At 41.6% G+C, this 22,870-nt stretch overlaps 1 protein-coding gene across 5 annotated transcripts; it reads right to left on the reverse strand.

The window, feature by feature from the left end:
• Nucleotides 1–3,002: 3,002 nt before the first annotated feature.
• On the reverse strand, nucleotides 3,003–12,504 carry SLC35G1 (solute carrier family 35 member G1). Of its 5 annotated transcripts, none has more exons than XM_004942155.5 (3): nucleotides 12,315–12,504; nucleotides 8,319–8,499; nucleotides 3,003–7,787 (listed from the first exon to the last, which is right to left on the reverse strand). In XM_004942155.5, the coding sequence occupies exons 1-3, from the start codon at nucleotides 12,466–12,468 to the stop codon at nucleotides 7,028–7,030; spliced, it is 1,095 nt and encodes a 364-aa protein (XP_004942212.2). In that variant the 5' UTR covers nucleotides 12,469–12,504; the 3' UTR covers nucleotides 3,003–7,027. The 5 variants fall into 5 exon arrangements, with proteins under 5 accessions (XP_004942212.2, XP_004942211.2, XP_015144343.1 ...); XM_004942154.5 differs by having other exon boundaries at nucleotides 12,192–12,504; XM_015288857.4 differs by having other exon boundaries at nucleotides 12,183–12,504.
• Nucleotides 12,505–22,870: the final 10,366 nt, after the last annotated feature.

A 22,870-nucleotide genomic window follows, 5' to 3' on the forward strand; every position in this document is an offset into this window, starting at 1 on the left:
GGAAAAGCCTACCTTGCTATTTGTGGTCCTCCCTTAGAAGACTTTGGATCGTAGTATGTCATGGCTTTATCACTCTCCATTTTTAATAATGAGGAAAATGTTTCACCATATGGCAAGAGTAAAGAACATTAGCTAAGTGCTTTCATATGGGCTTCCTGCATACACTACTGCAAATAGCAGAAAGCAGAGTCTTAATCATACCATATAAAGATGTAGTTTAAATGAAGAAATTGGACACGCCTATTACAAGGCATTAGTTGGCATAAAATGTTTCTGGTAGAGTGAAAAAAAAATGAGCCCATCAAGGTTACTTTTGAAAAGTGTGCAACTTCTTCCTTCACTTCCTGATCAAAACTTGATAGTAGTTGAAGTTTTACAGTAATATAAAGGAATATTTGTTTTAAGTTCCAAATAGGAAAGTATAAAATAAATATTAGCATCTGATTCACAGTGCACTTCATGTGAAAGAAAAGGGATTTGCCACGGAGCCCTTCCAAGTTACACAAAAAACATTTTTCTCATTTTAATGTTCCTGAACTCCCCAAAAATGTTACAATACTTCCTATTAAATAGAACAACACCTACTGGTGCCAGCTAACCCCAGCAAAAAATTCTCCAGCTAACTTTTCAATGGAAAGCAGATTGAGCAGTGCATTTCCTAGCTCACAGTAGTTAAATTTATCACCTCCTCTTTTCCTTGTATTTCCCTGCCTTCAGTCAAGTTGAAGTTGGAACAATTGCTCCCCAACCCAACCCGGCTTCAAGCACAGTGCTGCCATGCCTGAAGGCTTGCCCAGATTTTCCACTCGATCAGCCGGGCGGATGAAGGGGCTGTTCCAGCACGCCAGGCCCCGAGCACAGCCCTGTGCTGCAGTGAACAGCTGACAGCCGTGCCCTCGGAAACACGGGGCAGCAGGGCCTGGGGACCACGAGCACTAAGGTGCACACGCCCTGCTTGAGCACCCACACCCAAGAACCTGCTCAGGAACTGCACTGGTGTCACTCCCCACCCTCCAGCAACAATTGCGGCCAAAATGTAAGATTTCTGAGTCTCCCCAAGAGGAATTAAACACAGCAGTAATTACAACATGCTTATCGACTGCTCAGACAGCATACATGCTCTATTCCTTGGCAGAATTAGAAGTGACTATTATTCTAAATCCAGCCTAATCCAACAAACGTGGCCCCCAAGGAATTTTAACGTGAGAAACGTCCTTGCCCACCCCCCTCGTACTGTGGTTGGTTGTTTTTAAGAACGTTTAGGACACACATCAGATATACAACCTACAGGTATCTGCAAAATCCAGGATAGTAGTGATACCTGCCTATCACTGCGTACGTCACACCGCATAGAAACTTCTATCACCTAAAACCGGGGGGTTGAGTTTTTAACACGGCTTAAAGCCACACGTTGAGAAAGAAATTCAGAAGCAGAGCGCCACCTACCGACAGAACGGCCACAGTGCAAAGTACAAACTGACTTCATGCTCGCTGACCGCTACACGTGTTTGCTTCCCACCCGTCTTTTGTGCAGACTGCAGCAGCACTCCATACCAGCTGAGCAACTACTGACGTTTCTTGTTTTCCTCTTTGCTCAGTATTTAAGCTCAAACGACAAAGCGCTTTCTCACCCTTCCCAGAGTTTACTACTTGACAGAACAGCATAGCTTCATAGTGTCAGAAAATAACAATGACTTTAAAGTCACTTGAGGACTCAAAAGAACCAACAGAAACCTATTCCAGTGGTTAATCTGCATATCACATCTCAAGTATTGCTTCCCACATTCATCCCTCTGAGAATGTTTTATTTAGTCAACAAAGAGCAGCGTGAGTTATCCTCTAAATATTTTATACATGTGGTTTGTCTTTCAAGCAATAACATGGAAACGTTTTCCTTCAGAATCATTTGATCCCTTTTCCCTTTGCTTTATATTTTTCAGTGGGTTGACATAATTCTGGAATTATGTTTTGAGTCTTAGTACTTACTAATAGCCCTCATCAATCACCGAGGTAAGTCACTATTATGGTACAAATAAGGAGCATTTGAATGTTGTCTTTCAAAAACTCATTTCTCTTTTCCCTCAAAACTGAAGTTTCTACATAACACACAACTGATCAAAAAACAAGAAAACAAAACAAAAAAAAAACTTGCAAGACGAATTTGCAGTGCATCTCTACAAGTAAATTCTTTCATAATCAGTCTGTTACAGTGTGCTCTCATGGAAGCCCATTGCTTTTCATTCACTGCCTGAGAAACAAGCGGTGTCAAGTCATCCTACAGTGAGTTAATTTTGTGCATACAAAGCGAAGCAGAGTGTGCTGGGCAAACTGGCTGCCACTGCTAGAAATTCCCCATCGAGATGCAGCTGCCCTCCTCTATTTCCTCTCCTACAGAGCCAAGTCACACACCCAGAAACGTGCATATCTCAAGCAAGCTAATAACCTTGAACAGTTCTGTTATCTTCTGCTCTCATGAAACCAGACACTATTGTAGGAGGAACCTCTCTTATAATGCAAATATAATAAATACACTACAACATTTTTGTAGTATTTAACGATGGCAATTTTGCTAACAAGATAATCACTTTTTCCCCCCCGCTCTTTCCTCTTTGGTGAAAAAGTAATTATTGAAGCACTACATAATGGGATGTACTGGGATGAATATTAACAATGAATAGAAAAAACAAGACTGGAATTCAAATATTGATGCATAAAAAGTGGGGGAAGAAAAAGACAAACTGCCACCCGAGCACAGGAAAAATACAACCTTACTGACCTACCTGTTTTTCCAGTTAAGATACTCCCATACTGAGAAAATTCATAGAGCTTCTGTTTGCCTCAAGCTCACTGAAAGGCACAAACAGTGACACAGCATGCTCACAAGCAGTACAGTTGGAAACATATTCATACTTAACAGGGACTCCTTCATTAATAGCTCTGTCATAAAGCTTACAATATCACTACATTCAAGTACGTCCTACTAATCAATGCAAAGCCAGAGATCAATTCTTCAGGTTCGTTTTATTAGCAATGATGAATATAAATCTCTTATGAAAATATTCTTCACATTTCAATATATAAGAGGTGTCTATAAAAATATACTACTACATAACAAAGCCAGTAACTTCTACAAAACATATCATTTAACAATATATAGGACATAGTAAAAATCTAAACGCGGAGGGCATTTTTGCCCCATTTTTGTCAAACAGTTCGCATAAAATATGAAGTTACTCATTCTCGTGTACAGAAGTGTTATCACCAACAATTTATAGAAGTGCATAAGTTTTGCACCGAGGTTACTTGCATCGGCAGGAACATAAAGCCACAACTTTTCTTTGGATGGACAGGCAGTTACAACCAGGAAAACATTCTGTTGGTAACTGCAAAGCCCTTCTGAAGTCAGTGTTGCACATCTGCTGTCAGCACTGCAAACTCCTGTTTGAATGGACAGAAATCATGGTCAGTGGAGAACTGGAAATACGATTATTCCTGCCTATCCACTGCCAGTTAGCAAGTAAGTGACTATTGAAGAGGCTGCCCCTTTAGAAATAAACTTTCCTCCAAGACACATACCCTGAATAAAGCTCATCGAGGAAAAGAAAATGGAGGGCAGGGGTCATTATACTATATTATAATTAAGGGTAGTATTATCTTTCTTGTCATCGTCAATTGTAGAAAGATCCTTCTCAGAACAGCATTTGAATTTGGGAAGGAGCCTTGTTTCAGAAGAAGAAAAGTGACACAACAAACTAGTTACTCCACCAATGCTCTTATGCTGAGGTTACCTCTATGTCTGGTGTTAGACAAATGCAGGAAATTCATTTTAATAATACAGACTGCACTTTCCCACACTAAGAATACGACAAGTTCATTGTGTGGGCATACTTAGAGGGCTTTTAGAGCATATTTTGACAACCAGTGTATCCTGAAAGAAACTGGCTGCTGCACAGTGACAATACACAGCTTTTTTAGCTACCAGCTCTGTGTAAGAGTCAGGTAGGTAAGGCTTGAAGGCTACAAAGTCCCAGTGAAGACAGCAGATGGTTACAGTGAATTGCATAGCAAAGAACATAAGAAACATGCTTGTAATGAATCTGTAACAACAAAACCTTTTCACCCTATGTTTATGTGCAAAACAACCAATAATTACCTATTACTTTCTCTATTCAGGATCCACTGATATCTGAACATTGAATTAATACGTTGGAATTCAAGAGTAACTTTATAGAACAGCAGTTACCAGTGCAACAATACTCCATCATATTACAAAGGAAAGGCTTCCTGTTGTAAATACACGTGTTGAACTTAATTACTGTAAAGATCATAAGATGACATTACAGGTGATGGACATTAGCAATACATTTGACATAAAGCTTAGAAAAAGAATAACATTTAACCCTGAGGAATTAAAACTACAAAAGAAAACTGATCAGAAAGAATCAGGGCTCAGCCAGTTTTATTTCATATTCTCAAACAGTAAGCTGGGGAGAAGAGAGAAATTTGAGCATGTTACCAGGCATTGTAAAGAAATACTCTCAATTAGGGCTTCCAACTCAAGGTTAAAAAAAAGGTACTACACCAAGTTGCTGATTTCAGGTCAATTCATACGTGTTTAGTGCAAGAAAAAAAGAAAGACCTTTTCTTCAGTAGTGTGTACTTCTCTACTGTTTGTAAACAAGATTCATAACCACTGAAATCATATAAGCTGAAGATTTTTTTTAATATAAGCTCCCACTTTTTTTTTTTTTTCTAAACTACGTACTGACAAAGTAGTGTTCACATACTGCAATTTCAACTGCTATCCAACTCCCCTTCATTTGACATTTTTTGACTTAGTGATTAAGTTCAGGCCACTGTAGTTTGGTCCTTTCCAACAACCCTTCAAATCAAGTTACTCAGCTGGACCAGCTCCTGGGGGCAGCTCACCACATAACCCCATAAGCAGTCACACTGAGCCAATGGGAAGAGCCAATTCTACATCAATCTGAACTGCGCCTTTGTGAGTGTTAACTTACAAACACGTGCATATTAAACATGAAGTGAAGCAGTGAGAAATGCAGTCTATTTTCCATCCCTCCCTTGAAATGTGTTACTCAATGGCAATGATGGCCAAGCAGCTGAAGAAATCCCAGTTTATAATTTCAAGTAGTAAGCAAAATTAAACTGGAATTCTATTATTAGGCCATATTTTTTTTTTAAAGAGATGTGAAAGCAATTTTATACTATTGCTGACCATGTCAGGAGTGGCTAACTTCAGCCTTCAGGAGGAGTGAACAGACAGCTGTAGGCAGAAAGTGATTTTATCACCAGGATGGAATCTGCTCACGTCCGTGATATTAAAGTATGAAATCTTGCACAAAGATAGCAGCTCTCATCTAGATACACTCTGAAGTATGATACAGATTCCACTTCTTCAGGGCTCAACTCTCCAAGAGCTGCTCTCCTAGAGCGCAATGGCTACTGGCTACAACACGCTCCTTTAGAAAGACATGGGGGTGCGTAAATAACTGAGAAACACCTTGTGATACAAGTAAAAAGAAAAGGAAAGTACCAGATAAAGACCCAAGTGCAGTTTTTCTTTAAAAGATTGCCAAGACAAGACTCAAAAGCACACAACAATTCATTAAAGAAAATCCCCCGACCTCACATTTAATATATATTTCTCCTTCAAATGTGAAGGAGGCTGAGATCAGTAACACAAGCCTTTTTCCTCAGTATTCATCACTATCTAAAGATAAAGCCTATCAATATGAGAAGCTGTGTAAGAGAAGTGACTAAGTGTGGATTTGAAAACAGCTGGAGAAATGGGGCTGAAGCCGCCCACTAGTGCTGCCTGATGCACTGAGTATGAGCTCCACTCTCCCACTAAGTGCTGCACAAACCTGTTCTATAGAATCTGTGCTATGAGGTTGGCAAACGTGTATTTTCTGTGAACCACGGGCAGTGTGCACTCTCCTGTAAAGTCTTAGGAAAAAGGATTTACGTTAAAGCATTTGCCTAACCTTATGAAGGCCAAGAGAACTTAAACGGTCTCATAAAGAAATTTTGTAGAGAATATAAAGAAATCACTCCTAAGTAGCATTTAAAATAACCTATATTAAATATCTAAAAAATACAATCTTTTGCATAGAGTAAAGAAAAGTGCAGCTACAGCATAACATTCTACACCATAGGAAAGAGTTTACAAGTGGCATATAGTTACCTATTACCTCTCCTCACCAAGATTGCAGCAACTAAAGATGTATTTATTGAGAACATATTAAAATAGGGATTGTTTCATTATGCCTGTAAAGCAGGAACAATTTTTTTTAAAAAAAGAAAGCAAAGTTGAAAGAATTTCCAAAAGTTAATTTTGCTTTGACATGACTTGAAAAGATGTTCTTTCAGAATTCCAATAAAAACATCCCAATGCCTTTGGTTTCTGTTTGTTTGTTTAGTTTGTTTTTTGTTTTGGTTTGTTTTTATTTGGGGGGGGGGGGGGGGGGGGGGGCCCAAGGGAGAAAAAAAAAAGGAGAAAGTTGGTAAATGTGCAAGCTTTATCTGCTCCATAGAAGTTAAAGTTTGTAGGATTATAATTCTTTACTCCCTTCTAATTATTTGAACTGAAATCCCTCTCATAATCAATCATAGATTAGTACAAATAAGCCTGGGAAAATTCCACTGCTCAGAAGAATAGAGAAAGGGTCCAAAAAGTGGAGAATCTGGTACAGGTATTTTAGGAAAACAAAATCCCAGCCAACTTTAGTTCACTTTAGATGCAAAGCAAGCAACTTTTAGAAATCTTCCTACTTCTCGTATTTGCATGCCCAAGTATGAAGGAAAAAAAGCATATATATTCAATTAGTTGTTAAAACATCTTCAATTTGTTGCTGATGTTATTTTGTTTTTATTAAAACCGATTTATTTTACTGGGTACAGCTCGGTACTATAATTTCATAAATGAGATACTTTAAATAAATAAAAATAAATATTTTATATATATTTCAAGATTATTAATTTCTGTAATGAAGTAGTGTCTGCATTGTTAGATTTCATTTTGTTCGGCTTTTTTTGAGCTCTGTTTCCACTTACGAATGGCAGTCCCAGAACTACTAGCTACTACACAAAGGGCACCACCCACAGTCCACCAAGTTGGTAGATGATTGAGAAAAAGAATCTGTAAAATGAAAGCAAACACCACATCCATCGTTCTCATTATAGCTACAGGTCCAGCTTTCTCTATCTGTAATGCTTTTGTGAGAAATATCTGACCCCCTAGCCCTAATATGCCTATTAATATAAGAAAAACTCTATCTTTACCACAGTACGGTAATCGCCATTCATTCATAACAAACAATGCTATAACACATCCAATTAAACCAATGACTGCGTAATACCAAATTGACAGAAAATAATGCACAGATTTTCCCACCTTTCTAAGTATAACAATAGTTGAAGCTGCAGATACTGTGCTTGCAATTGCTGCAATAGTTCCTTTAAGGTGATCTGAGTAACTTCCTTCAATCCCTGTAACATTTGACCCAAACAGAAATGGTGGTCTGGCTATTAGAATCACTCCAGTGATTGTGAAGAGGGTAAAGAGAAGATCCCAAACGCTGTATTTTTCTTTGAGAAAGATCCATGCCAGTAACGATGTAAAAACAGGACTGCTGAAGGTTATAACAGTGGCATCAGCTAGAGGCATTACTTGGAAAGCATAGTAGAGGAGAATCATTGCACTAGAGCCAAGGAGTCCTCGGAAGAAAAGAAAAATTCTTTTACCTTTTGGTCCCAAAAACCCTGTTCTGAAAATTAAGAAAAACAGAAATGTCACATTAATGTTACTGGCTTGCTTATTTCATGACCAACATCCAATGATATTTACATGTAAATGAGGGTAAATGATATTTACCCTTCCAAGTGATAGATTTATCTCAAACATCAAAATATTTTTAACTGATTGATCACAGAGCAATTTATTCCCTTCACCACTTGCCAATCATATTCAGTCAGGAACCTATTCCTTTAGTATTAAATTGCTGCTCGCAAAATAACCCAAAAGATTCTACAAATTATCTCCTATTTTTAAGACCACTACTTCATGGGAGGCCAATACATCCGATATAAACCCTGTAGAAATTTCTACAATTCAGGAAGTCAAATTTTTACTTGATCATCAGCTGAATTAATAAACTATCAACTGATCCAAAACAACACAGCTAAGCATATTAAGTCCAAATACTTATGCATATTTAAGATCCAAATTACTGAGTGATGGTGTTTCCAATGCATACTTTTAAGAAATAACTTTGAATTGAAACTTTTGTTACACTTACTTGTAGTATATTAAACCAGGTAGAACAAATGCCATTTGAAAAACGCATCGAAATGCACTCACTTCCACTGAGTGTACATCTTCTATTTTTTTAAGGAATAAAGAGGCCACTGAGAAAAGGAAGGCAGACAGTAAGGTGTAGAAGAGACCAAGTCCTGGACAGGTAGTTTTCTTCTTTGTTCCTGCAACAGATAAACTCCAGTTAATAATGATTTAGCTCTCCATCAGTAGATTCCACAGGTAGCTCTACATACTACTGTCTACATTTGTCTGCCACAAGGATGGCTACGAAAGGGTAAGCAAAAGAAACAAACGCAAATACTACATTGGTTTACCAGACCTATCTTGAAAACATGTTTCACTAGCCACCACAGCCCTCCTTTTCTCCTTAAAACAGGCAATAGGAGATGAACTCTCAAACTCTGGACTCAAACCATTCCCAGAATTTTCCCAGTCATATGTGAGTTGGAGGTGTGTGACTTTAGGAGACCTAGGCTTTAGGAGATTCTGAGCTGTTTCTGACAACTGGCTTTGAATCAGTAAATAACACTGACTGCAAATGGTCCACAGTCAGATCATGAAACACTGAAACTTATTACCAGGGAGTTATTGGATTATCGAGTAAGTTCATTAAGGTTCCTAAGCAACAATGTAGTTTCCTCTCTCACAAGCACATATATGGAGAAATTGTATAAAGATCCTCACTTCTGTTATATCCCATATTCACTTCACAGTTAAATCATCCTAAGTTTGACCTAGAACTACAGAAGTTTTATGTTATATTTCTGAAATAGCGTATTCTCTTCAAATACATTTTAACCAGAAGAAATTTAAGTCCTTAACTTTAAAACATCATGAGCCTGCTGTAAACTACTGATACTTAGAAAAGTTCCATGAACTTAATTTCACCTTTGTTTACCCTTATCTATTGGACTTTCTCCTCCCGAAGCAGTCTCCCAGGTCTATTGGATTCTACTCAGGCTTCCATACTGCCTCAGGCCCACTTCAATTACACACTCTTCCTCATTCCACCCACCTTCTCCACCCTTTGCTATAAACGAAATAAAAATTAAAAAGGAAAGCAGAGAGTGAACTACTGCTGACCTCAATGCTGTTTCCAAAGAAACCAGCCCTTTTCATATTAATAATTAACAAATATTAATACATTAATACTATTCAATTATTTAAAATGATAAATATTAATTGGCTGCAGAGGAGGAACAGTGTTGCCACTGAACCTAGAGATGAATTAGAAGTTACCTCACTATCACTTGTCTTTGCGTCTCCATAAAATAGTGAGGATCGCCCTTTCTTCTAAACCACCCTCTAAAGATAACAGTGAGAACTTCCCATCCATAACGTGGTGCTTTGATAAAAGGATGCCTCACCTCACCCACCGAGCCCCACGGATCCCTTGCAGCATCAGCAGCGGGCACTGCTGTGAGTTGCTTAGCAACTACACGTGGTTGTGAGGGGCTGGGTTTGTTTTTAAATTAACAAAACTTGTCACAAACCATTTTGATCCTCCTTGAGATCAGCACTCAGGGCCAAGAGAATGTTCTTTCTACTAGAGAGCTGGGACTGCGGGCTGACACATTCGCTATGGCATCAGTTCCCACTTTAACCATGCTGAAGCCCCAGGCTTTACTACCTCAACCAGGATTTAGAAAAGGCAGAAGGCCTACATTCCAAAAAATACAGCCACACTACAGCCGAAATATTTCTGTTTAGCAACAGCCATTTTCATAAAAGCGACTATTGAAAAACCACTGCCCAGCACAGGCCCAGGACATCCACTGAGTATCTAACAGAGCAGATTTTTAAAATGCCCATGAATTACACAACACCCTAATCCACACTGTCATACAACAGAAATACAAAAATCAACATCATCCCCAGTATTAAAACAAGTGGAATCAGACTGGCCAGTAACTGAAATGGGAAATTCAAATGCAGGTTGGCTTGTGGGAGAACACAGCACACAGAGCATTGACTTATTTCAGGTGTGACAGCTTGCCTGACTACCACAGAATGAAGCCAATCTAAATAATGGAAGTGTTGAAATGGAAAACCAGCAAAGTTACAACAAAGTAAGCTAAAAGGATCTTATATCCAGAATTAAGCTATGGATTAAAAGAAAAACTAAAAGGAATTCATTTTTGTACGCTGCCCAATAAATCTAACCTATCAGAAATGGTATCTGGTAATACTAGAATTTAAACTGTTGCTTCACATTGCCAAAGCATGTGCTTAATGCAATAAGAAGGTGTCTTACTTCCTTTAAAAAATAACACGGTGTGAGTTCTTCTACCAAAAACAAGAACTGCCCTTCTGAAGAATACTTATTCCAAAATATGTTCTGAGGAGAAGTTTGGTTAAGATAACATTCCCAGCCCACGGAACGTTGGGCCTCCCAGCACTAACCCAATACCATCAAGATACTTCAGCTTCTGGTTAAAAGTGCTTAAGTCTGAAAAAAGGTTTCAGCAAGCACCCAAGTACGCTCCTCTGAGCAGTGACAGATCTGGCTTTGCAGTTTGACTACCTGGCCACCTCCATGCGTGAGGCTTCCACATGGTCCTTCCACTCCTGTTTCAAATCCCAGTCAAACGCCTCCCACTGCACACCATTTTCTTTGTCTGCATTTTAATTCCAGGCTTTCTAACGACCAGCTTTTATACTTGAAAGATGCATACAGTGAAGAAAATAACAGTTCTTACATATCTTAAGAGTGGAGGCAGAAAAGTGCTGACTGAAGGGTAAAAAGTCAGCGAGAGAACGATTCTCACAGAACTTTGGGAGCGGGTGATCTGCTCTGCACACAGACAGCACCAGAATAGTTCCCTCAGACCACAGGAAAGCAACAGGAGCACAAGGGCCTGCTTATGAACTAACCATGGCCATGTAGACAAGATCCAGGCATGAGTCACAAAGCTCAGCTATTGACTCAACTTTCTGCCAGAGACTACAAAACGAGTCGTCCTTGGCAAGTCACCGCAAGTTTCTCAGGGCTCCAAATGCTGTTTTTTCCAAGCTCTGCCTTAGAAGTGACACTAATGTAAATTTCAACAGACCGCTATCTCTTCTGGCCTCTCCGCAGTTCCCTGTTTAACAAAGGCAGACATTCTATCCATTTTCTACTGGAAACTCAATTATAGTTCATATTTAATGTGAAACAGGTTTTCAATGCAGTTGCTTAAGAATTCAGATGAATTAGAAATCATTTTAAGAAAGCACTGATGTTTTAAAAGGAAGCCAAATTAAGCTTACAAAAACTCTTCACTGCAAATTTTACAGTGAGTTGATGGCTTCAGTGATTCAAAGTAACCGAGTAAAGAGAAAGACAAAATAAAGAATAGGTTCCCACGGAAGAAAGATAAGAACTGCCAAGGAAGCCACAGTTACAAGCAGTTACAAGAGATCCTCCCCCTTACTTTTCGAAGGGCAGCGACGTCCCTTCTAAATAGACAAACATGCCATACCTCCAGCCTGCTAGGCAGGGCTGTGCAGCCTGAGCTTAAAAAACAAACAACACCGGCACCAGGAAGCGACAGCGACCCTTTCCCACGGGCCAGCCTTCGGCCACACCAGACCTCTCCTCGAGGAGAGAAGCGGGGGGTGAGGGTCAGCCCGAGGCGGGCAGAGGAGGTGCAGGCCGGGGCCGGACACGCTCTCGCGGAGCGGCGTCCCCCAGGTGCAGGTGTGCGGCGCCCTCAGCGGCCGCCCAGGCTCACCCCGCGCCCCGCCACCGCGTGCCACTCAGCCCCGGAGCCCTCGGGGCCGTTTCCTCTTCCTCCGCCCCGCCGGCAACGTCGCCCCGCCGACAGGGCGCTGCCCCCCTGCTCCGCCTGCCAGCCAGCCTCACCCTCCTCACCGGGTGCTCTGCAGCAGCGCGGCCAGGGCCAACCCGGGCAGCAGCCGCAAACGCGGCGCTCTTCAGCGCCCGCCGCCTCCACGCCGGCCGCCGGCTGCAGGCAGGGCCGCCCCGTGTCCGTACCGTCCTCCCGGCCCTGCGGCCCCTCCGGCTCCTTCCCCGCCGCGGGGGCAACAGCCGCAGCCTCGGCGCCCTGACACAATACCATGAGAACGCCGGGCCGCGTGCGATGCTGCCGGCTCTTCGTAAGCCGGCAGGCACCTGGCTTCCTGCGCATGCGGTGCCGCCGCCCCGCCCAGCCCCGCTCCGCTCCGCTCCCTCCCCCGGCGCCGGGCGCCCGAGAATCGGGGGATTAGCGTGACCGGCGCTCGCGCCCCGCGTGGCGGCCTCGCTTGGAAGCAGATACCTGGCCGCAGCCGGACACCCCTCGTCGGGATAGGCTCGGGTGCTGACTGTCCTTCGCAGCGTCTGCTCTGGTTGCGGCGGTCCCGTATGAGGGACCGTTCCCGGGCGGCTGATAGCCTCACCCGGCGAGGCAGAGCGAGGCTGCGGCCCCTCGGGAGAGGGAGCTCTCATCTCGCCGGAGAGCCGCGGGCCGAGCCCTCCTGGCTCCCGCGGGGACGGCGCGGCGCGGGCGGTGCCGCCGCTGGTGGGGCCTGCGCGGACCGCAGAGTTCGTGAGGGGTGCTGCTGAGGGGAGGTGGAACTGCAGACAGCGACGCGGAGTTGTTGTAGGGCGGTGTCGAGTCTGAGTGCCCAACGTGAATGTATACAGCGCTTACACAAGGCTGCTGCGTCGCGTCAATATTTACTGCTCCATCCTCAGGCAGGAGTTGCACCGCTATTTAAGGGTTATAATTAAGCTATTTATTATAGCGGCTCCATATTCTGTATGTTACAGTTTGAAACCCTGCTAGTTCAGTCTCTGCCCGATGAGAACAGCTCGGTTTCTTTCCGAGGGCCCATTAGCAGTCGTGTCAGCACACGGCAGCTGCAGTGTCACCTCAGTGCGGGCCGCCGCCAGCTGCGTCCGCAGAGGTCAAAATGGAGGTGGGACTCAATGTGCACATGGAAAGGTGTAGGAAGTGGAGCTGCTCCCTTTTATTACCCATTGAAGGGTACAGAGAAAAACAAAGAATACGCTTTGAATGCTGATTCTTCCTTTTTGAGCAAGTGCAGCTGTTGGAATCTCTAATAAAAGATTTCTGCTCCCACTAATCTTTTAGCTGCATAAATTAATTGGTGTTTATTTGTTGTTAACAAGGGGAAATGAAATGTACAGTTTTAGCAAAGCGAGTACTATGTGGTAAATATAGGCTATTTCACACGAAGTATTTCAAGCTTTCCCTCAAGCTACATCATTAAAATTATTTCCAGCTCTTCTCCTCTGATTTAGCACTTTTTATAGCCCGTACTAATCCACCAGAGGCTATAAGTAGTAGTTCATTATCTAGGAGCAAGCATTTGATTAACATGACCAGAATTGTTTCAAATTATTAACTAAAAGTTGCATGCATTGTTATATCAATTATTAAAAAGAGAAAATAAGTCAATTAATAAGCCTATGCTAAAATCAAGATTAACTCTTTTTAAAGATGTACATTGTATGAATTCCTCTTTCTTTAAGAGAAGAGAATAAGTAAATAACCTGCTGCATTAGATACAACCTGCTGTTATTAAGGCTCCTATTGGTATGGTCCACTACTACACTGAAAGCTATGCAAAATCTTTCCACTGAGGAGGTGATCACACAAAGGGGAAGATCAGGCCAGCAAAATTTCCCAAGCAAACATCCTTAGTTATAAAATTGTTTCTGTCTAAGGCATCCATCAGTCGGTCAGCCCAGTTTAATTCAGAGGGAGGTGCAAATGCACATGGAAGCCCACACCTCCCCCAGAGACTTACGCTTTGCTGTACCCTGGGGCAGCATTCACAGGTCACCGGTTCATGGACAGAAGCTGTCCTTCCCCAGAGAGGTGTCACTGAAGGGCAGCAGTGGAAACAGTGCTTCTCTTCAGGCATCCTTGTGGCAATCTTGTGGGCCCCCAGAGGGAAGACCTGGCACTCCCCTGGACAGGCAGTGTCACCCACAAAAGAGCCTCTTACCTAAAGAGGAATTGGGTAAGCTGGGTCCGGAGCCAGCAACAGCAGAAACAGCTGGTTTACTTGAGTGTTAAGTAAGGAAAAGCAGAGCCAAAACATACTACGGGCATAGAGCAAAAATTTAATGAGTTCTTAGGAATTGGGGCTATTTGATGTAGCTTAATACTTTGTTAAAATATGCAGATTATGTATTTATTTTACAAATTTGCCACTTCTAAACCCAAATTAATACTGCAACATAGACAGTTTGAAGGAGACTGCAACACCCTCCTCTGTCCTCCCCACTTTCCTCCCCTGTGTGTCTGGCTTTGAACAGAACATCTAAGGGCAGTGCTTGTTTTTGCCAAGATACATAAAATGTTCTGTTTGCTCCTGGTCAAACTGCCAGTAAAACTGCCAGGCTTGTCTTAGCTTGAAAGCTTCCAAGTTCTGTTTGTGAAGTACAGCCCTCTTTTCTGAATAAGAAGAACGCTTCCAAAATGACAGAGCAGTTGCAGCTGCCCAAACTAACCAGTAGGCAAATGTAATTTGCAGTCAGGCTGCCCTAGATTGGAAAATTAAGTAGCTGCATAAATGTGACAAGTCAATGTTTTATGCAGTCCTTTCAAGTATAGATTAAGCCTCGTCTGTGTAATACTGTGCTGAGAACTAGCTGTTCCTTTCCCCAGTGCTCTGCCAGCTACAACTAGCAGTTGAGCAGCAAGCACCTCCTATAGCATCTTCCCTGAGCACAAAGTCTATAAGAAAAAGCTGCAGAGAGCTTGGGCAATTTGTCTGTGTTGACTCACATGTAGCAAGTATATTGATATATACACACGTTTAGTATGCAGCTGCAGTACCAGCTAGAATGGTATTTCTGTAAGTCATTTATTGTAAGCACAGGGAGGTGACCGCCTTTCCTACAGTCACCGCTTGCCACGCAGAGTTTTCATGAGTTACTTTTTCAAAGGAGCACTCTTTTTCACTTCTTACCCAGGGTTTGTACGGACACTTTTTGTCATTATAAATCCTAGAAACAAGTTAATGCTACATTACAGGTTGAGATATAGGCCTGACAGGTAAAGTGCTGTAATGAGTCATCTGGTCTTGGTCTGCGTGCCTGGTGAGCAATCTTTTGGTATATGGCCTCCATCTCCCTGCCTGCAAGCTCTGTCTCCAACTCCTCAGGGTGGCTTTTCAGAAATTCTAGCAGAGCAGGCACAAATGACAAAGCAATTATGTGAGTTTTGTGGAGAAACGTGGGAATTATCTATGAGACTATAAGAACTTTATCCGCATCATTTATTTTATCCAATACTGAGATGCCCTAACGGTGCTTTTTGAAGCACAGTTGCATCTGAGAGGTTTGTTGGAAACTAAGAATTATGAACACGTTTGGTCTTGGGGCCAAACTAGCCCTTCCTCATCTCACATGAGGGCAGCACTGGCTCCACACAGCACAGGTGGAGAATACAGCAGACTGGGTTTCTGGGCGCATCACCCCTAGTGATGGTTAGCCTAGTGTGATCTCAACACAGTTGTGTCAGCACCATTATGTATTGTATAAACTATAAAAATAGTAGAAGATTTAAAACAGCAAACTGTGCTGTTGGCTTTTATTCTATAAAAATCCTTCCTTAAAACCATTTTTAAGACCTTCATTTGAAATTTAAGTTGTCTAGCAATAAATTCATTGAAACCAATACAGGATAATGCAAAAGTAACACGGTAAATAAAACTTCCGTTTGCTGCTCTCCTTCTGAAAATGTTTAGCAAGAAAGTAGATAAGAATTACTTTATCAGCTCCTGAAATGCATCCAACTTTTAAGTGCATTGTAATAGCAGTTCACCTCTGCACATGAATACCATAAAACAAAAAATGGTTGCAGCACCAAAGAGGTTCATTGTTCAGGCCAGTCGTTCAAATTCATGGTCACCCCAGAGTTGTTGAAACCATAGAATGGCTGAGGTTGGTAGGCATATCTGGTGCCTTGAAAGGCCATCTTGTCCAATACGCTGCTCAAAGCAGGGCAGCTAGAGAGTTGTTCAAAGCTGTGTCCCTCGGAGCTTTGAACATCTTCAAGTATGGAGACCGCACCCCTTCTCTCATCAACATGCTCAAGTGTTCAATTGTTCTCACATTAAAATAAATGAATAGATAAATAAATAATTCTAAGTTTAAATTGATTGTTGTTTTTTTTTAAAAAAAAAATTTTGCCCATGGTCTTTTGTCCTGTCACTGGATACCACTGAGAAGAGCCTGACTTCATCTTTTTAATGCCTCCCCCCACCATCAGATATTTGTACATATTGATAAGATCCTCCCAAAACTCATTATTCCTCAGGCTGAGCAGACTTAGCTCTCTCAGCCTATTTCTCTGGCAGGTACTTCAGTCAATCATCTTCACGGCCATTTGCTAGCCTTGCACCAGTATGTCTATGTCTTTCCTTACTGGGGAGCCAAGAACTGGGCACAGCACTCTGGATGTGTATCATTAGCACTGAGTAAAGAGTTAATACTCTTCCTAATGCATCAAGGGTCCATTGCTTATACATATTCAGTTTGGCCACTGGGATAACCAGGTCCTCTGCTTTACAGTTGGTCAGACTGTTTGTCTAGCCTGTCAAGGTACCAAGGTAGAAAAATCATTTGCCGTATCAACCATTCCACCCAATTTTTTATCGTCTTCAAACTTGCTGAAGGTGGACTCTGTCCCATCATTGAGATTGTCAGTGAAGATGCTACACAGTTCCAGTCCCAGTATCAGTCCCTGGGGTACACCCTGAGTTACTGGTCTCCGCTCCACTGATCAGCACCCACTGAGCACGGCAGATCTGATTGCTCTCAGTCTGCCTCACTGGATCATACTTTAGGCTCATCTTGAGCAAGAGCTATTAAACAATACATATTATTATTGTTTATATGTTTATGTAAAACATAGTTGATGTATACGTGTAATACCTGTAATACCTCATTATAGATAATTTATTCAAGAAAGGCTGGACTGGAGATTGTCAGGGCAAGTAAATGGTTTTATTCACATTGGATTAACAGCTTGCTTATAGCTAAGTACTAGGATGATCGTTAATAAACTCTGTTTACTGATGGACAGGAAATGGCTCTACCTCACCAAACCTAAGAGAGCTTGGTGGGGGCCAAGACTTGTACACAGAAAGAAAAGCTAAAATGACCTCAGGTTGAGTTATGAATCATACGAAATCCTGGGAGAATCTGGGTCTGAACAGAACCCTGGGGAGCATTTGGGCACAAACTGAAACACAGGAGGGTTTGTCTTTGCATCAGAAAACACTTTTTACAATGAGGGTGGTGGAATGCCAGCATAGGTTGCCTGGGGAGGTGGTGGAGTCTCCATCCTTGGAGCTGTTTAAAAGCTGTCTGGACAAAGTCCTGGGCCATTGGCTCTGGAGGGCCCTGCGTGGGGTTGGACCAGATGACCTCCAGAGTGCCCTTCTAACATCAACCATTCTATGATTCTGTATAGAGGAGGTTAAATATATCCCCCAAATCCTTTCAAACCAAAACTATCAGGAAGTTGGATTTGATGTTGCCTGACTTTTCAGGACTCTGGCAATGTGTAAGTGGATTTTGCTAATGAACCTTGTTTATAATATTTCAGAGAGACAGAATCAGCTTTCTCCAGGGCTGTGTGTGGCCTCTGGAGTCTTGATAATCCCTCTTTAAAGCAAAAATAATGTTACTGTGATAGACACCCTATCCACTGACAAATTGGTGTGGTTGAAATTCAGTTGGTCAGGGACTTAATTAGCACACTTGAAGACAAGTAAAAACTGAATCATACTTAGACTGTGACACAGGGAAGGTACTGAACACAATTTGTATTTGCTAAGAACTAGCAGTGTTTGTTGCAACATACACTGTCAAGGCTATCAGTTCTACTTCTTTGTTAAAACCTGTATATTTTGAACATAAATTTGGCAAAGCAACGATGTGAAAGTCTGAATTTGGAAAAATCTCCTTTCTGGCAAAAGAAATGTGGGTGGTGTTATTCTGGCATGCTGCTTAATTTGTTTGGTTGAAGGTATCTAATCCATCCTACATATAAAAATTTTCCAGGAAAGTGTACATGGCTTCTTCTGTACTAGAAGGTAGATTCAGTGTAACACCATAACTCTCATTCATTTTTCAGTTGCTTACTGGGTCCATTTCAGCAGTACAGATCTTGCAACCTTGGCACCTTCCCTTTCCCTTACTGGACTTTGGGATGTGAAGTGATATTGCTAGGAATGCAAAATGCTACGAGACTAGCTATAAAACGAAATAAAGCTGTGTTCCCTTCAGATGACTCTTTACTCACAGAGAGTAAAGTCATTGAGTTCATACAGAAATGCCTGGTGAACTAAAAGAAAATAAGCAAAAAAAAATGAGGAATCCTGAAAACAAACAAACAAACAAACAAAAAGATAGTGATGGCATTTGATGTATGGAAGAGAAGAAGAGATTGTGCTGGTGTTTGTGTGTGCATTCCCCTGGGTAGGTGCTTCTCCGGTGTTTGGAAAGGACTATCTGAACTGAGAAAGTTGTCTAAAAATAGGGAGTGATTGTGGAGAGAGAGGAGTGGGAGCACCACTGTCTTTAGTACAGCAGGAACAGAGTTTTTGATAGAACTAAATGTAGACAAAACATGGCATTTGAAGTTAGCGCTGGGTTAGCAATGAAGCTTTTAGTTTCAAAGAAATGGTCTGGAGACTACTTAAACTTTCACTTCAAAAATCATAAATCTACTGGAGAGAAACAAGCAGCTTCTTTGTGATCAACTTAAAACTTGTTGCCAGGCCCAACATCAAATGCTTCCTTTAATTTAGAAGCTACTAAAATGTTTTTATACACAATTTTTCTATTCTCCCTTGTTTACTTTTTATTTTGTATTTGTTGTTCTGGATAGAGAGTTAAAAGCTTTGCTACAGAAAACAGCACCAACAGACAGTTTGACATTTCTGAAATGAATGCTTTAGTTTGGAAATAACTAAATTTAACATGTTGACTCTGTCAGCACCCAACATCTTTCTCATTTAAAATTATTTCCCAACTCCATCCCAATTTCTGAATCTTTTGGAAAAAATCATGTTTGGCAATTTTTATGACTTTTTTTTTTTTTCTTTTTTGGTCTTTCTTGGGGGAGTTTATTGGGAATTGCCTCGGAGTTTGTCCCATCATTTAGTGCACGTTGCCACTCACTTACAGCAGAGGTTATTATATAAACTATCAAAGCCAAAGGTCTTGGAAGAGGGAAGGGCAGATATTCTTTGAACTATAGATAGAGAAAGCAGGAGTAGGCAGCAGGTATCAGTTATCGTTCTGCAACACGCTTGAATAGAAGTGTAATCATTAAATACACGATCTTCTTAAATTACTCAGATAGAGAATTTGTAGCAGAAAAAAAAAAGTGAAATGTTTTCTTCCTTCTTGGAGAGAAAAGAAAGGGTACCCAGAACTGGATTATGTAACTTGAAATTTGTGGTGATTTTCCAGAGAATTCTTTTCTGGCAAGCAGTGCTGTGCAGAAATCAAACAGCAGAAGCTGATCTGAGCCATTGGGTGTTGGGAGCTCACAAGGAACAGTGGGGGAAAATGGAAATTGCTTAAATTGCCACTATTTTGTTCTATAATGGCATTTGTGGCTGTTAGGAGAAGATAATTAGTTCAATTATATTTTTTCACTGTCACCTGAACTGATTTTTTCACTGCTAGGAATGACTGAATGTGCAGTTTATCTTTGTGGCAAGGGAGAGAACTATTTAATCAGTTGCATTTCTTGGCACTTACATATCATACATTTCCTATTCTGTAAGCTATCTGCCCGGGGCTGCTCTGCAGGGCAGGAAGGGGGAAACTTCTTCGCTTCCATCTCTTATGCATTACGGTGCATTCGCTTATATTCCTTACTGGAAGGTTATTCTTTCTTGGATTCTGCTTTCCCCCAGAACAAAATTACACTCACTGCACATACCGTTGTCACAGGTGATGGATCAATATTGCTGTGTTGGGACTCTAGCATGTGTATATATGTATATGGATAATATATGTTTCACATATAAAACATATTTATATTTTACATGTAAAACACTAATATGATTCAGCCTGTTCACCTCTTGTTCTAACCTGGTGGGACAATGCCTGCTCCTTTCCATTTGCTTGTACCAGAATGTTCGAAGGGAAACGATCTGAAATGGAACTCCATCAAATGCCATCATAGACAGAAAACCTGGCAACACCAAAGGGTTTTAAAACCCTTTCCATTCATCAAAGTCAGATGGATCTTTTTTGTGTTTTTGAAAAGTAAAACCAGTGCTCCTTCATTACCTCCAGGAGCTGCAATGCATAACAGCATTCCCCGTTACTGAAAAATAACCCGTCATTCCCATGCACACAGAATGTACTCAATTGAAGGGGTTTTGCCATCCACAAGAACACTTGCTTCAGCGAGGCAAGCAGCCTGGTTTCTTTCCCTTCCCTGCTGGAGGCTGAGAGGGTATCTGGGGATATCACTGTGCTAGGTTTCCTATGCTCTGCTGTAAGCATCCCCTCCGGCCAAGTGGGCAGGGCACTGAACCCTGCTCTATCACAGAATGGTTATTTTTATGTCCTTGTAACCTCAGCTAGCCCAGATCCTGCTAACAGTGCCAGTGTGGCAGCCCCTCAGGAATGAGCTGAGCAAGCTTTTGCAGTCTGATGAACTCTGCAAGCTGTCCTTGGCTGCCCAGCAAGTGGACACAATGCAAGCTTGGGTTTGATGATGCATACAAGCCGATTACTGCCTCTAAAAACTCACCGAAACTGTGAATGCTCTGAAATGAAACAGCCATGACCTCAGACCCTGCTGTGTTGTCCTTGCATTGGCAGCAGTGCCTCTGATGTGTGGCTGCATTGCAAGGAAACCACTGCTGCAGAGCACACACACAGCTTGCACCCTTCTTCCAGGGCAGCCTGTGGGCTGCGCGCTGCTGGCACAGGAAGGATACAAAGGTGCTCTCAGAGCAATGAAACTTGTCAGCTCACTGGCTCAGGAGAGCTCTGGTTGTATGCACTGATACCACTGTAGCACAGTGTATCTGTAACAGTCTTGCCAAACTGCAGTTCCAGTCATTGAATTAACTGATTATTTTTCAGTTTTACTTAGTTGCATTTATACATACTTTCAGGCAACAGCCACAACCACCCAGCAGTAGAATTTTTGGAGAAGTAATTGAAATCAGCTTACTTTTTTCTTATTCCATGATGCTTTGATAATCTCATTGCTCTCAAAATAACTTTACTGAAATTCTCAAATAAGTTATAATTCTGGAACAAACATTCATTTCCTATTCGGTTCAAGCTAACACAACATGATTATCGTACTACAGCTATGGTTTGATGTATTCCAGATCCCCACACAGTAAGGCAGAGCTCCCCTAGCTGCTGCTGCACCAGATCTTTGTCTTAGTTTCAGCCTTGAAGGAGGTTCATTTGAAGGAGTTCCTTTCATCTAAAATAATGGTAAGGACAAATTGAAGGTAGGGTTCGAGATTGGGCCAATGCCAGTGCATATGGATTATTTAAAAGCAGTGGATTTTTCAGTGGTGTTTGCAGTTTGTAATCCAGGAAGCCTTCAGATGTATAAACATTGAAAAGATGTTCTCTTTTCAGTAGTGTTCTACACACCAGAAAATTTAGACACGCACAGGTGCAATTAAGGTTTCCAAAAACAAGCAGATTTCCTGACCACAAACTGTTGATTCTGTTCCAACTTAGTCCATTTTCTTCCTTTCTTTCTCCTGAGCAACACATTTACGATGTGTCCGGAATTGAGGAATCACTGCACTCCTGTATACGGAGGAGAAAAGAGAGCAGGACGGGATTTTCAAATGTCACAGTTGTTTGAAGTGCTCCCAGTGTTGTTTATTTCCTTGGTGTTTTGTTTGTTGTTGTTGTTTTTTTAATAACTGGTGGTCTGTTCTTGTATCTCACAAACTGCTCCCTTACAGAACAATGCTGTTACCTGCTCTTCCAAACATACTTTTCTGCAGATCTATTTTCCACTCCTATAAGCTTATAAGCAGACTGAGTTCTGTTCTTCCCAAGGGAGCCTTTGTCAAGACTTGCACGGCTGAAGCCAGCCAAAGTTGTGCAATTACATTTTTAAGCACTTGCAAATAGTTTGCCAAAATGTTCTCATTGTTGCCATCCTCCAAACACACCTTCCTGGTATCTCCCAGATTTTCCCAGTGTTCCTGTCCTCAGGACTGTAAATGCTGCTGGCAGGCATATCTACGTTTTCCATATTTTATTTTGCAAATTTCAGTAAAGTTGAGCCAATTTCTGAGCAATGTGTGCCTCAAGGACTGAAAATAGGAAATGCCACACTGAAGCAGACTCAAAATCCAGCTGCTTGGCTATGCTGTTGTCTAAAATGGCTACAGCCAGATGCTTCAGGCAGAGTGCAAAGGACCTCCTTTTCCCTAGCAATTAGAAATTATTTTAACAAGTGAAAAAAGGAGATTTACAATTTTTATACACTTGGTCTGTGTAGCTGATGGACTTTGTTTTCTAAATTCCATGGTTTTGTTCTCAACAGCAGC

This window comes from Gallus gallus, chromosome 6, assembly GCF_016699485.2.
Source record: "Gallus gallus isolate bGalGal1 chromosome 6, bGalGal1.mat.broiler.GRCg7b, whole genome shotgun sequence".
In the NCBI taxonomy this organism is placed as follows: Eukaryota; Metazoa; Chordata; class Aves; order Galliformes; family Phasianidae; genus Gallus; species Gallus gallus.